The sequence below is a fragment of the Ipomoea nil genome, unplaced genomic scaffold (genome assembly GCF_001879475.1).
Source record: "Ipomoea nil cultivar Tokyo-kokei standard unplaced genomic scaffold, Asagao_1.1 scaffold3169, whole genome shotgun sequence".
NCBI classification, from domain to species: domain Eukaryota; kingdom Viridiplantae; phylum Streptophyta; class Magnoliopsida; order Solanales; family Convolvulaceae; genus Ipomoea; species Ipomoea nil.
In genome coordinates, this window is record NW_017619597.1 from 83,209 (window position 1) to 99,762 (window position 16,554).

A 16,554-nucleotide genomic window follows, 5' to 3' on the forward strand; every position below is an offset into this window, starting at 1 on the left:
TTGTATAATTAAACATTTTAATTATTTTATTTAGAATATTACAACATGTATAATAATAATAATAATAATATAATATATAATAATATAATAATTTTAAATATAATAAAAAATCACTAATAAGATATCAAAATAACTCACCAAATCTTGTAATTCAAAACAAAACAACAACAACAACAACAACAACAACAACAATAATAATAATAATAATAATAATAATAATAATAATAAGTGGTATAGTAATGGTGGTATGGTGGTGGTGGTGGTATAGTGGTGGTAATGTGGTGGTGGGGGTGGTAGTGTAGTGGTAGTGGTAGTGGTGATAACGTGGTGGTGGTGTAGTGGTAGTGGTGGTAGTTGTGTTATTTGTTATATAATAATAATAATAATAATAATAATAATAATAATAATAATAATAATAATAACTGGTGGTGGTATGGACGGTGGTGTGATGGTGGTGGTGTAGTGGCGGTGGTTGCGGTGGCATGGTTGTGGTGGTAGTGTGGTCTGTACTGGTGATGGTGGTAGTGAGGTGGTGGTGGTATGTTGTTGATGGTGTTGGTGGTGTGATGGTGGTGGTGTGGTGACGGTGATTGCGGTGGTATGGTGGCGGTGGTAGTGTGGTCTTGTACTGGTGGTGGTAGAGGTGGTGGTGTGATGTTGGTGTAAAAGTTGGAAAATGATTTCTCTAAAAAAAAAAAATCATTTTCCTCCAAAATAAGCCTATTTTTCAAAGTCAACAAAAAATGATTTCCATTGACTTTTTTCCCAGCACATCCAAACACTGGAAACCTACAAAGGTTTCCAAACACACCTTTATATTACCTGAAAATTGAAAGACAGGAAACACATTTGGAAATTTCAATATATTTGCCCTCTATTTTTTTAAAGCCAAAAAAAATTGTGTATTTCTCTTCTCCTCCTTGAGCCTAGCTACAGTGGTTGTACATGGTAAACTCAGGCAGGTGGTGGTGGTTGGCGGTGGTGATGTTGGTTGTATCAGTATCAGAACCTGCGTTCTCCGACCCACAAACAAACCAAATAGGCAATCTGGGTTGCAGCACCTATAATGTTGCCGATGCGCCAGATTATATCAGGGAACTCAACCTCAGCTTTGCTGATCTGAGAACCCAGTTATCCAGCGCAAACAAACGCTTTGCCACCTCCAATCAGCAGGCTGTCTAGCCAAGGTTGCAAAAATCGCTAGGCGCTCTCTAGGCGCCTGGGGAGTGCCTAGAGCGCCTAGGCGGGCGCCTAGAGTAATGTCTACGCAATGGTACAATGCAGAAAGTACCTCTCCACTGCAGACTGTGTGGCCTGTTTCAATGCCGCCGTGTTAGTAACCCGAAACTGCCCCATCGCCACCAGCTCTGCTATTGTAATATTTGATGGCTGCTTCCTATGGTGAGTTGTTGTATGCTTACGCTTTTAGTTGAGATGGAGCATAATATATGCTTCAATCCTGAGCCTTTGTTTGTTTGTTTGTTTGTTTTAATTTGTATAGGTACCGCGATGGTTACTTCTACGACCAGATTAAAGATCAAATTACAGGAGGAACCTATCGAGTTTGTGGTAAACGAACTGCCAGCAAACAAGATATTTTCAATGCAACAGCACAAAAACTACTAAATGAGCTTCTACTTGCAACGCCCAGAATTCATGGCTTTTACGCCGCAGCAAAGCTGCAGGAGGAACCTCCTAGTGGTGGTGGTGGTGCTACCACCTTTGCGGTGGCGCAATGAGCTGAAACCGTGAGCCAAAACAGCTGTCAAGATTGTTTGACATTAGCTTACAATAACATAAAGGGTTGTTTACCTAATTCTGCGGATGGAAGAGCTGTTGAAGCAGGATGTTTCTTGAGATATTCAGACACCCCTTTTTTTGCTGATAACCAGACAACTGACATAGCACCCTTCTTAGGCAGAGGTATATATATCTATATATATAAGCTAGAATATGTTATCCTTAATTTCTTGCTGTTTCTTAAGCATCTTCTCCAGGGAGTAATTCAGGGAAGAAGAAACCTATTCTTGCGGGTGTAGTCGGTACTGTAGTGATCATTTTGGTATTAGCAGCCCTTTTCCTTTGGTATGTGCAATCAAGAAAGCAAAATGCTTGGAGAAGAGGTGAAACTCCTTTAGTGGCAATCATTATATCCTATCTTCATATTTTATAATTAATTTGACCCTCTTTTCACTGTTGGTTAAAATTGTTTAGGTCTGTACGTGTTAACTTATATATGGACTGCCTTCTTCTATATATAGGCAATATTTTGGTGGCAAGGAACTACGTATATAAAGATTTGAAAACCGCAACAAATGATTTCAGCCAAGAAAATATACTGGGCAAAGGAGGTTTTGGTGATGTATATAAGGTGAGTAATAATTGATGAGGGCAGAATAAAATTTCCGAATTGAATGAATATACAAGCAAAGAAAAATACTACATGTACTTTCACTTTTTTACTCTCAATTTCTACCCCTCACAAATCTTTGAGGTTACACTTTTTCTGGGACCCACATCATCATGGAATAAAAGTGAGAGTAAATTTGAGAGTACATGTAATAGAATTCTAGCCGCCACTCTGATTTTTTATGAGTAAACTGCAGGGCACCTTACAAAGCGGGGATGTGGTGGCAGTAAAAAAACTGTCAACAATTTCTAGTAGAGCAAAGGCAAACTTCGAGACTGAAATTAGTCTTATTACAAATGCGAATCATCCCAATCTCATTCGTCTATTGGGATATTCTGGCAATGGAAAAGTGCTCATATTGGTTTATGAATACATGGCAAATTCCAGCCTTGACAGATACATATATGGTACTCCCATCCTCAAACATTATATTGTACGTTGTTATATAAATAAACTTTTCCCATCCCATTTTTCATGATTGAATGGGCAGGAGAGAAACAGGGAATGTTGAATTGGAAGAAGGGTAGACATAATATTGGGTACGGCTAAGGGTCTTGCGTATCTGCATGAGCATTTGGATGTATGCATCATACATTGAGACATAAAATCCGGCAATATACTACTTGATGACGAATTCCAGCCCAAAATAGCTGATTTTGGTTTAGCGAGGCTTTTACCAGAAAATAAGAGCCATCTTACAACTAAATTTGCAGGAACTTTGTAAGCCTAATACCCTTATTTTGTTTTCCACGTTAGTTTTATTTTAATGTCCACTTAACTATTGCTCGTTGCAACAGGGGATATACAACGCCAGAATATGCAATTCATGGGCATTTATCAGAGAAAGTTGACATCTACAGTTTTGGCATTGTCGTCATGGAGATCATCAGTGGGCGATGGAGCAGTGACTTACAAGTTGAGCCTGTAACTGGGTATCTCCTAGAACAGGTAATTTATTGTCTGAAGAAGCAACCAGTTTATCTGAACTTGATATATTATTCAACATTTGACTTTTGTATATATGTATCATTTTAAATATAATAAATACAGGCATGGAAATCGTACGAGAATGATGAACATCTAGGACTAGTGGACAATTACTTAGACCCAAATAAGTATGAAGTAGAGGAAGTGAAGAGAATGTTGGAAATAGCATTAGTGTGCACCCAATCACCCTCCAATGTAAGGCCAAGCATGTCAGAATTGATGGTCATGCTTTCAAGTACGGATGCCTCAATCATTCAAAAACCCCAAAACAGGCCAACCACTATTAGTGATTTGAATAAGAGGATACCTACAACTACAAACACTTCAACACTTACTAATGCCACCATTTCATTTTCTCGTTTCTCAGGCCGTTAGTTACACCTATTTTGATCTAGCTAGCTTGCTTGTGAATGGAAACTGTTGGGGAAAAGGAAAACGCGTTAATAAACGAAGTTTGGAGAGGAAATGGGTTCCCGGCCCAGACCATATGGTTCAAGAATGGGGGAAGCATATATGGACTACAACTAATGGATACCTCGAGTAGGGTACTCAGTCGAGAGGTCGAGTTGATCACTCGACTTTTGACAGTTAAAATGTGATTGTAGTTTATACTTGAATGGTTTGCACTTGACTTGACTCCTCTCTCTATATAATAGAAATGCAAATGTTGTTAAAGATTTTTTTTGTTACTTAATTATTTCTGTATAAATATGTGGTATTATATGTTATAATATAGGGAAAATTGCATCTTTAGTCCCTGAGTTATAACCAAGTTCCAACTCAATCACCAAGTTATGACCGTAACCGAGTTTAGTCCCTCAGTTATGAGCAAGGTGGCGAGTTTGGTCCCCAGCGTTAATATTCTATATGCAGCTAACAGAAAACTTTTAAAAAAAATTAATAATGGAGGGGTAAAATGAGAATTTCAAATTATAATCATCTTCTTATGTTGAAACCCATTGCGTAATAGTCATTCTTTTCTTCTTCTACCTACAATCACATGTCTTTTTCTTCCCCAAGCTCTGAAATCTCAAATTCGTCCACTTCCAAGCTACGAAGTCCACATGTAAGTTGTTTCTCTATTTTATATGTTTAAATAAATAATCAATATCCCCCGTATTGATGAACTAATTTAGGTACCAAACTTGCCAGATAATTTAGTCATCTTTATCCAAATTTGAAGATTATTTTCGATGTAAATATGGTGAATTACCCATCAAAATGTCATGGAGTTATGCTAATCCAAGGAAAAGATACCAAGCTTGTCCACGTTATGGAGTTAATTTTTGTATTTGTCAAAAGATTGTAATTTAAGTTGTTTTTTTCTTAAAAAAAATAGAATTGAAATATTGAAATTTGATTTTTCAGAAAAACGGGAGTAGGGTTTCTTCGCCGATTACATAAGCAACTTAGAGCTTTTGTCGGTTTGGGGAGAAAGTATTTTGGCTAAGTTTATAAAATGGGGAAACAAGTTATATTTCATACAAGTTTTATTAAGGAATTTACTTCTTTACCCATGGAATTAACTCTGTCAGCACATCACTAGCGTCAAGGACCAAACTCGCCACTTCTCTCATAACTGAGGGACTAAAAATAGATACATCAATAACACAGGGATTGAGTCATCACTACAATTATAACTTAGGTACCAAACTCACCATTTTCCCTATAATATATGCTATGTATCTTTGTGAGGCCAGGTATGGTTACATGGTGTTTCTAGTCCTGTGAATTGTTCAATATGCTTTGTTGGAAGGATTTAGTTTTGAAAACTTGCTTTATTGCTAAGGATTTAGTCTTACTAACCTTGTCTAACCGCAATTTCGCATATCAAAACTGTGTTTGTAAACCTGCTCTTTTACAAACATTATTTTGATAAGCTAATCCACTAATCCAGCTTAAGCTAAATATCTTTAAAATTTTATTTGAGGTATTTAACATGATATTCATTGTTTATCTCATTAGTATATATGTAGTTGTATTAATAGGGTGAGCAAAAAATGAAGACCGACCGAAAAACCGATAACCGAACCGACCGAAAATTTCGGTTTCGATCGGTTATCGGTTATTACCTTAAAAAAATTTCGGTCATTTTGGTTTTTCGGTCGGTTATCGATTATGGACCAAAAACAAAATAACTGACCGAAAAACCGAAGAAGAAGCCCACACATTTTGACTTAGCCCATTACTTTTATCTCATCTACTAGCCCAAAACTAATTTACACTATAAATTTAAAGTATAAAATATAAAATTACAGAAGATATGAGTATGCCGTATGCATGTAGCTAAACATATTATATTTGTTTCCAAAAACAACATATTATATTTTCTTTAAAACATATATAACATATTATATTCTGTTTAATTACTACAAAACATATATGTATGCAGTATCCAAATTTAATTTGTTAATTATATTTTGTTTAAAATTTACAGTTTATCTTTTATTTTGTACTTTAAATTTTAAGATTGTGTTTGGACTTTGGAGTGTGGACATTGCAACTTTGGGCATATGATTTTGAAATTCTTATATGATCGACTATTTTAACTAGTAATGTGTTTTTAGTGTTTAAAATTTTGAGTTTAGACTAAATTTTTAAAGAAATTTCAGCATGTTAGGTAATTAAGTTCGGTTAAAAATAACCGACCGAAACCGACCGAAATTTTCGGTTTTCGGTCGGTTCGGTTATGAAATGTCCGTCGGTTATTTCGGTCGGTTATGCGAAGGTCATGAATTTTTCGATTATTTCGGTTAATAACAAAACCGACCGATGCTCACCCCTAGTTGTATAACAAACTTATATGTTCTTTGACAGACAACTGAGATGGCAAATAAGGACCTGGACATATACTACAATACCCTCTGCTTTTGTTGCATCACATCATATAATTCCTCAATTTATAACACTATAACTCTCATATGCCATTATTTTCTCAGTAGATCAAGTATTTTGGGAGATGCTAAATTGAAAATAGGGTCAATTTAAGGGTGTGTTTGGTTCATGGGTTTACACACTAGGAATGAGAATCAAAATCATATTTAGTGTTTGGTTGACAACTTTTTAAAACACAATGAAAATGAAAGAGATAACAAGAGAAACAGTTCTATGAGTGTTTTATTATAGAACTGTTTCTCTTACGATGGTCAGAAAATCGGAGATTTCCAACAGTTGGATTACAAGCAAAACTACTAAAAAAGAGCTAGGAAAAAGCGTGTGTATGAGTGTATGACACTTATCGAATGGAATTTCTTAAATCCATTACCTCCAGCCACAAGATAACAACATTAATTCTATGTCAATTTCTCATTAAATTTCGTTTTTATCATTTAATTGACCTCGAGTGATTGAAGCATGTACTCAATTTCAACTAAAAGTTTACATTAATAGTTGGTTCACGTGTGGAAGCCAATTACTTTAGACAGGCTCCAAACAACACGTGGACGAATTGCATATTATGTTTATATATTATATATATATATGCTCAACACGAGTAACCCTCATTGATAGAATGATCAGCACTCAGCACCTTAGTTATCGTCAACACTCAACTACTACCTTGCCTCACGTTCAACTATTCAATTTATAAGCCTAAGAGCCCTATTCCTTTCCACATTTTCTTTTTTTTTTTTTTTCCCCGAAGTTTTCACCGGAACATACAACACCAGAATATGCAATTCATAGTCATTTATCAGAGAAAATTGACACTTACAGTTTTGGTGTTGTTGTCCTGGAGATTGTTTGTGGCCGAAGGAGCAATGACGTGAAAACTGAACCTGTAACTGAGTATCTCTTTGAACAGGTGATTTCTTGTTTCACAACCTAGTGTGAAGAGGTTTACTTACAAGGAACAGTATCTTCTCACATCACCTTGGACATCACCAATAGTCATTGCAAGAGCAGTCCCCTTCTTCGAAATGGTGGAACCTATTTGTATCTCTCAATATAATTCTTCTCCGTGTTACTTCTGACACAAATTTCATCCAAGTGTGACAATCTGCACAAACACGAAGATTCTTTGTGATCCTAATGGGAACTCCAGAACCTGTATTAATCAACCCGAATACTGTTGCTAGCCTTTCACTGTGCCCACATACCATATCTCTCCTAACAAAACCCGAAATCAAAGAGTTCCAACTAACAACATTCCTTTCAGGCATTTTCTCAAACACCTTCAGCACATCTTCGAAGCACCCACTTTCCATGTACATAGTCAAAAGGCCATTGTATACAACTTGGTCAGGCTCCGTTGTAGATTATATAATCTGGGCATGAACCGCTCTACCGACTCTCAAGTCCAGCAAATCCGAATAAGCCTTTACCGCTACGGAAAATGCAAAATTCCCGGGTTCGTTGACCTGGGACAGCATTTCAGAATAAAGAAACAGTGCTTCTTTGGAACGCCCATTTTTGGAGTACCCAATAAACATCGCCACCCAGACAGACTCGGGCAGGTCTTGAGTAAGTAAAAACTGGTGGAATCATAGCTCAAAGACTGTTTTATTCATTGATGTTCTTGAGTAAGGAGACAGTAGGGAGTGTTGTACATGTTAGAGAGAGTGTAGCAGAGAGGGAGAGGAATCCCCCAAAGAAGGGCTAATGCCCCTTATATAGGCACAAGCATTGATGTGTTTGACTTTGACCCGCTGACCCGAACTTATTTGATCCCGAGTCCCGACCCAATAGAAAACGAGAGGAACGTATAGTGAAGTCGAATCGGGGCATATTTCTTATCAAATGTAAAAATAATATACATATTTGTACATTTCATTTTTGAGAAGACGATGTTCTAACATACCGATGGACGGTCAACTCACACTGAGATTTGAACTTGAGACCTCTTATTAGCTTACAATAACATAATTCTGCCGATGGAAGAGCTGTTGATGCCGAATGTTTCTTGAGATATTCAGACACCCCTTTTTTTGCTGATAACCAGACAACTGACATAGCACCACCCTTCCTAGGATGAGGTGTATATATATATAAACATTCAAAATTATCCACAAGGCTTATGAGTGCTATTCACAGAAAAATTTTATCAAAAATATCAAACAATGAAAATTTTGAAATATTCAATTCTTTTTATTTTTTTGCTCATTTTCTGGAAAATGAACCAAACACACAAAGACAGTTTTACGTTTGGTAGCCAAACACTGAAAAGGAAAATGTTTTCAGGAAAATGACTCATTTTTCAGAAAACATTTTCCAAAAGTCATTTTACAGCTTTCCAAACGGAGTCTAAATTTGCAGGGACTTTGTAAGCCTAAGCCTAATTAACACCGTATTTTGTTTTCCTTGTTAGTTTTTATTTAATTTCCACTTAACTATTGTTCGTTGCAACAGGGGATATAAAACGTCAGAATATGCAATTCATGGTCATTTATCACAGAAAGTTGACATCTACAGTTTTGACATCGTCATCTTGGAGATCATTAGCGATAGAAGGAGAAGTGACATACGAGTCGAGCCTGTCACTGAGTATCTCTTATAACAGATAATTTCTTGTCTGAAGAAGCAGCGAGCCAGTTTATCTTGATATATTATTCAACATTTGACTTCTATATATATGTATCATTTTAATTATAATAAATACATGCATGGAATTGTACGAGAATGATGAACATCTAGAACTGGTGGACAATAATAATTTAGACCCAATTGACTATTAAGCAGAGGAGGTGAAGAGAATGTTGGAAATGGCACTGGTGTGTATTAAGGATTATAATTCATCTGTTGTTTAGTCTTTACTGTTAGCTTTATTCTCCATTAGAGTAGGTCTTCTTTGTTGTGTAACTTATCTCCTGTAATGTCTCTTGGTTGTACCTATATATGCTTCTGCTCTTTAATGCTTAATACAACAGTTTATATTTTCCCTTCATATGGTATCCAGAGCCTAAAGCACTCTCACGAGAATTTTTTTTTTTCTCTTTTCTTCTCCTCTTTGATCCAATGGAGATTACAGATGGTACTGCTATCATTCAATTGTCTGCTCCTACTCACTTTCCAATTCGTCTCACTACGGTTAATTTTCCGGTATGGCGTCGGCAGATTCACTCCACTCTCATTGGACTTGGACTGCTAGGCTATATTGATGGCACACAAAAGGAACCAGATGCGTTCCTTGACACTGCACGTCAACAACCAAATCCCTGTCACCTCATTTGGTTTCGCCAGGATCAGGTCATTGTTAGTGCTCTTCTTGGTAGGATTCATCTGTTGTTTAGTCTTTACTGTTAGCTTTATTCTCCATTAGAGTAGGTCTTCTTTGTTGTGTAACTTATCTCCTGTAATGTCTCTTGGTTGTACCTATATATGCTTCTGCTCTTTAATGCTTAATACAACAGTTTATATTTTCCCTTCATAGTGTGCACCCAATCACCCTCGAATATAAGGCGAAGCATGTCAGAAGTGGTAGTCATGCTTTCAAGTACTGATGCCTCAATCATTAAAAAACCTCAAAACAAGTCAACCACTATTACTGATTTCAATAAGAGGATACCTACAACTACAAACACTTCAACACTTACTAATGCCACCATTTCATTTTCTGTTTCTCAGGCTGCTAGCTATGCCTACGCCTATTTTGATCTAGCTAGCTTGTTTGCTTGTGAATTGTGATGTGTTTGTATTTATTTATAGAGGCCAGGTATGGTTACATGGTGTTTCTAGTACTGTGAATTGTTCAATATGCTTTATTGGAAGGATTTAGTTTTGAAAATTTGCCTGTGTCCATGTACGGCCCTCAAGTTACCCTCATTCATAGAATGGCCAACTACTCATCAACTTCCATGGCACGTTGCTTCATTTCTGTTCTTTGGTTATTTAAGCTAGCTTTGAATTGCCTTGTTAAACATACAGTTAAGGATTGGAACAAAATGGCCAATCTAATATAAGTAATACACAATTAAACATTGAAATAACATATTTAGAGTGTTTGGTAAATGGCTATTAGCTGATAGTAGTTTTTTTTTTTTTTAGCTGATAGTTGTCAGTTGATTGAGTTAGTGAGTTTTACTAGTTGATAGCATTAGCCTAAAAACATGTTTAGTAAATTAGTTGTTAACTGTTACCTAGTAGTGGTGCAAGTTGCAGAAACTCTCCGCCAACCAGTCAATTATCATCGCTAGAAGGTGATGATATTCAATGAGGGAAAGTATACATCCATGTCATTTGAAAATTGGAATGGTCACTGGCTAAAGGTTGACCATCCAGTTGAGGGTAACAAAACCATATAAAAATAGAAATGATAGGATACTGTTCTTGATAATCAATTTTATTTTATTTAATCTGAAAAAAAAAACAAAAAAACAAAAAGACAGCAAGATATATATTCCAACAATATGTTTACCCTCTATTATTTTCTTATAAGTCAATTGCGTGTATTTCTGGTCCTTAGCTTGAGCCTACAGTGGTCATATATGGCAGGCTCATCAGGCAGGTGGTGGCGGTGGTGGTCCGCGGTGGTGATCATGGTGGTATCAGTATCAGAACCCGCGTTCTCCGACCCACAAACCAACCAAGTAGGCAGCCTGGGTTGCACCCAGTTCAGTTTTACCGATGTACCAGATTCTATCAGGGAACTCAACGCTAGGTTTGCTGATCTCAGAAACCAGTTATCCAGCGGCAACAAACACTTCGCCACCTCCACTCAGCAGGCTATCTACGCCATGGTACAGTGCAGAAACTACCTCTCCACTGCGGACTGTGTCGCCTGTTTCGACGCCGCCATGTTAGTAACCCGAAATTGCTCCATCGCCACCGGTGCTCTTGTCATACTTGATGGCTGCTCCCTCAGGTGAGTTGTAGTCAAGTGTAAACATATATAATTTTCAGATCAAGTAGACGCTCTTTAGCATATAATAAACATATCAGCTTAACATTGAGATGGAGCACATGCTTCAATTTGGCATTTCAATTTAGTATCAAAACTAAATATAAATGTGCAACTCAACTATCAGCAGTTTAAACGTTTAGTTTAGTTGAGATGGAGCACAAACTTCAATCTGTCTTAGGTTGTTATGATAAATAGTTGGAGTTGTTTGTTTTGTATAGATACCAGGACAGTTACTTCTACGAGCAGACTACAGATCAGATTACGGTTCCAGGAACGTATCCAGTTTGTGGCAAACGAACAGCACGCGACCAAGATAACTTCAATGCGTCAGCGCAACAACTACTAAATGAGCTCCAACTTGCGACGCCCAGAATTAATGGCTTTTTCACTGCAGCAAAGCAGGGGCCGGGGGAATCTGGTGGCGGTGCTACCACCTATGCGGTGGCGCAATGTGCTGAAACAATCAGCGAAAGTAGTTGTCAGGATTGTTTGTCGGAAGCTTACAAGAACATACAGGGTTGTTTACCTAAATCCGCAGATGGAAGAGCTGTTGAAGCAGGATGTTTCTTGAGATATTCAGACACCCCTTTTTTCGCTGATAACCAAACAACTGACATAGCACCCTTCCTAGGAGGAGGAGGAGGTATAGAAGAAGCTGTTTCTTATGCACTCTGTTTTTGCCTAAATCCATCCTGTACAAATTTTTAATATTGGAAGCATCATCTCCAGAGAGTTCAGGAAAGAAGAAAGCTATTCTTGCGGGTGTAATCGGCAGTGTAGGAATCATTTTGGTATTAGGAGCCTTTTTCCTATTGTATCAACAATCAGGAAAGCCAAATGCTTGGAGAAGAGGTAGTTGAAGCTCGTTTAGTGGCAGTAATCTTATCCACTATTCATACTTTATAATTTTACTGTTTAGGTATGTGTTAACTTATGGACTGCCATCTTCTATATATAGGCAATATTTTGGGGTCAAAGAACTACATATATAAACATTTGAAAGCTGCAACAAAAGATTTCAGCGAAGAAAATATTCTGGGTAAAGGAGGTTTTGGTGATGTATACAAGGTGAGTAACAAAGATGGATCATACTAAAAAGAAGTCAATTTCTTCACTAATCCCTTTTCTTTTTCTTGCTCATCTTACAATTCATGAGAGGGCAGAAATTCAGAAAGAATAATCAATGCCATTCTGATCTTCTATGACTAAACTGCAGGGCGCCCTACAAAACGGAGATGTGGTGGCAGTAAAAAAACTGACAACAATTTCTAGTAGGGCAAAGGCAGACTTCGAGACTGAAGTTAATCTTATTACAAATGTGCATCATCCCAATCTCATTCGTTTATTGGGATATTCTGGCAATGGAAAAGTGCTTCTTCTGGTTTATGAATACATGCCAAATGCCAGCCTTGACAGATACATATATGGTGGGTGCTCCTAAAACATTATATTGTTATGATTAGTATTTATTTTGTGCTGGCTGGGATAGATGTATATAAAACCTTTCCCATTTTTCATGATTGGCAGGAGAGAAACGGGGGATGTTGAACTGGAAGCAACGGGTTGATATAATATTCGGTACAGCCAGGGGTCTTGCCCATCTGCATGAGGTGTGCATCATACACAGAGACATCAAATCTAGCAATATACTTCTAGATGATAAATTCCTTCCCAAAATAGCTGATTTTGGTTTGGCTAGGCTTTTCCATGAAAATAAGAGTCATCTTACTACTAAATTTGCCGGGACTTTGTAAGCCTAATACCCTTATTTATTTTCCATGTTTTCTTTTCCACATTTTTTTATTGAACTTGTGCTTGCTGCAATAGGGGATATACATCACCAGAATATGCAATTCATGGTCATTTATCGGAGAAAGTTGATATCTATAGTTTTGGCATTGTAATCTTGGAGATCATCAGTGGTCGAAGGAGTTGTGACATACGAGTTGAACCCGTAACTGAGTATCTCCTAGAACAGGTAATTTCTTGTCTGAAGAGGCCGGTTTATCTTGATATATTCTACAATTGACTTCGGCATCATTTTACAAATACAGGCATGGAAACTGTACGAGAATGAGGAACATCTAGAACTGGTGGATAAGAGTTTAGACCCGAATGAGTATAAAGCAGAAGAAGTGAAGAGAATGTTGGAGATTGCATTGGTGTGCACCCAATCACCCTCCAATCTAAGGCCAAGCATGTCAGGAGTGATGGTCATGCTTTCAAGTACAGATGCCTCACTCATTCGGAGACCACAATTCAGGCCAACCACCATTAATGATTTTAATAAGAGGGTGCCAACAGACACTTCAACACTTTCTAATGCTACCATTTCATTTTCTCGTTTCTCGGGCCGCTAGCCTTATTTTGATCTTGCTAGCTTGCTTTGTGATGTGTGTGTATTTATTTATTTATAGATTTTTTTAGGGTTTAGGCTTTGTAATAAAAAGTAAAAGCACAATGAAATTGTATGTATTAAAAGCATTGTTGAAGTGGAAGCAATTGAAATGTATGTAAAGAAAATTTTAGCTTTGATCCAAAGTGAAATTAAAGATATATACAAACTTGAATTGAAGTTGTAGTGGAATTGCAATCTTAAATTACAATCTAATCTAACCTAGTCTAACCCTATTCTACCTGGAGAGAAGTTTGAGAGTGTAAATATCAAAAGTTTGCTTAAAAAATAATTGTCAATCCCCTTTTATAGTAGATGGAGTACGTCACGCCTCATTTCAGAATATTGGGTTGTACCCGCACGGACTTAGCTCAATGGTTTAGTGAGCAGTATTTGGGGTAAAAGATCAAGGTTTGAACCTCGGCGGCGGCAATGTGAGAATTATGTCCAAAGTGGGCAGATTCCTTGTGCGCACCAGTATTTGGCCCTTTGTCTACTAACACATTGAGTCACACATTGAGTCACCGTGATTTACATCCTCCCACATGCTCTGACGGGTCGGAGTGTGGGGGCCCCTAGGGTTGGGGATTCAGCCTTTTTGGGGTAAGAATATTGGGTTGCTCACGATTGTGAGTCGTCCAATCATGACAATTTTACTTTGAGCAACAGTTCTGGTTTCTAACTCAATTTTCACTTTGTAAAAGTCTAATTAGACTAATTTGTTGTCTTCATAGAAGTTGTAACCATTTCAATTATTTTTCTAACTAGTAACTCACCCACGCGATGCACGATAAAAAATTATGTTATTATAAATATAAATTAAAAAATAGAAAAACTAAAATATTTTAAATTATTTAATATAATAATATTTTTGAGCTTCCATTCGTCAAGTATTTATTATTTTTATAGAATACAAAATTACAATTAAAATTATAATTATAATTTTATATGGTTAATATAATCTCTAATTATGTGCATATTCAAATAAACTTATAGAGAAAATTTACATAATTACATTGATTTATTCTTAATTGTATTTCATCTATATTATAATTTTCACAATACGAATAATAACTAAGATAATTACATTTGGAAAGCAAATTTCAAATTTTGTATGTGTAAATTTAAACTCTAATTGAACACATTTTTTATATGATTATATAATATATAGCTATTTTATTTTTCAAAAGTATATTTTTTATATGATTATATAATATATAGCTATTTTATTTTTTAAATGTTGTGCTTTTTTTTTTTTTATCACAATACGAATAATAACTAAGATAATTACATTTGGAAAGCAAATTTCAAATTTTGTATGTGTAAATTTAAACTCTAATTGAACACATTTTTTATATGATTATATAATATATAGCTATTTTATTTTTCAAAAGTATATTTTTTATATGATTATATAATATATAGCTATTTTATTTTTTAAATGTTGTGTTTTTTTTTTTTTATCACAATACGAATAATAACTAAGATAATTACATTTGGAAAGCAAATTTCAAATTTTGTATGTGTAAATTTAAACTCTAATTGAACACATTTTTTATATGATTATATAATATATAGCTATTTTATTTTTCAAAAGTATATTTTTTATATGATTATATAATATATAGCTATTTTATTTTTTAAATGTTGTGTTTTTTTTTTATAATAAAGGATGTTGTGTCATTAATTGTAACATTAATTATTTCCCAAACCATATAGCTTTATTATATAAAGGATACCATTTGAATCACTTGATTTGACATTCCTATGTTGAGATATGATTAAAATATCAAGATGTAGCCTAACTGAGAAAAATAGAACAAAGTTTCTCACGTTGACATTAATAGTCGTGAGCACCAGCGTGAAGCTTGGTCTTCACTTGAAAATGTACTTTTCTTCATTTCTTTTACTCATTTGGGTCCCGGGGTCATGCCAGGGTACTTCTAACTCACTCTTCTTCACCTTCTTAACTTCTCACAACTCACTAAACACACTTTTTTGTCAAGGTGACTTTAACATATATCCAATTATCCTCTAATTTACGTGCTTTTACAATCAATGTCTCCAAACCACCTTAATGGCATAAAAAGAATCTAATAAGCACATACTTAACTTCCAATTAATACAAAATTATATAAATTTGATGTGAGATATATACATAAAAATAGTAAGAATGGGCATTAATTAGTTTGTTACTGCTATCCCATCACCAACTGTAATAGTGTCAAGAAAGGGATACAACTCATACAATAAAGTGATGGTCCGAACAAGAAAAATATTATTTAAGTACATAAATAGGCATTTTTAACTTTTTGAAAATGATGATTAACTTGTGTAAGACTTGATAAGCTAATTTCTCAACAATATACCAAAATATTATGTTGAAATTAACTAATTTTTCTTGATGATTTAGTAAAATGAATAGTAGAAATCTTAACCTAACCCAAAACATTAATGAATCTCATTCAAAATAATACCTCAAAATGCCAATTAATTTTTCTAACAAGTATTTTATATTGATTACTGCAAGCACACTAGTTTAATATTACCCCTTAAAGAGTGCTTGAACCCACAATGTAAGGGAGGTAATTGAAATTTAATTTCTTAATAAGCCTTTTGAAAAAGTGCTTGTATTGTGGAAGCACAGTGTTAAAAGATTTACCTAATTAAACGAGTATAAAAGTGTGGTTGCTTCAACAAACTTGGAGCTTGACTTGTTTGCTCATGTATGGATACGGATTCATTGTCATTAACAGGCCCGGATTTTCGGCTGTGCAAGCTGGGACTACCGCACAGGGTCCCAAATTTTAAAAGCTCAATATTTTATTTTTACCTATTTAGTTTAGAAATAAAAATTAAAAGTTTTTAATTAAATTTAAAAGGCTTTATAAAGAAATGGTATGAACATGTATTTATTGTATTTTA

The 16,554-nt window shown here is 35.5% G+C and overlaps 1 protein-coding gene, 1 long non-coding RNA gene and 1 pseudogene across 2 annotated transcripts; 2 read left to right on the forward strand and 1 right to left on the reverse strand.

Annotated features, from left to right (window-relative positions):
- The first annotated feature begins 830 nt into the window (after positions 1–830).
- On the forward strand, positions 831–13,732 carry LOC109167700 (annotated as a pseudogene).
- Positions 1,335–11,299, reverse strand: LOC109167701. Its single transcript, XR_002051896.1, has 3 exons — positions 11,279–11,299; positions 10,174–10,175; positions 1,335–1,416 (listed from the first exon to the last, which is right to left on the reverse strand). It is a non-coding gene; the product is annotated as an uncharacterized LOC109167701 (long non-coding RNA).
- Positions 10,819–13,732, forward strand: LOC109167697 (cysteine-rich receptor-like protein kinase 2). The gene is made up of 8 exons (XM_019316788.1): positions 10,819–11,195; positions 11,453–11,877; positions 11,964–12,086; positions 12,193–12,302; positions 12,451–12,661; positions 12,762–12,984; positions 13,062–13,212; positions 13,289–13,732. The coding sequence occupies exons 1-8, from the start codon at positions 10,819–10,821 to the stop codon at positions 13,592–13,594; spliced, it is 1,926 nt and encodes a 641-aa protein (XP_019172333.1). The 3' UTR covers positions 13,595–13,732.
- Positions 13,733–16,554: the final 2,822 nt, after the last annotated feature.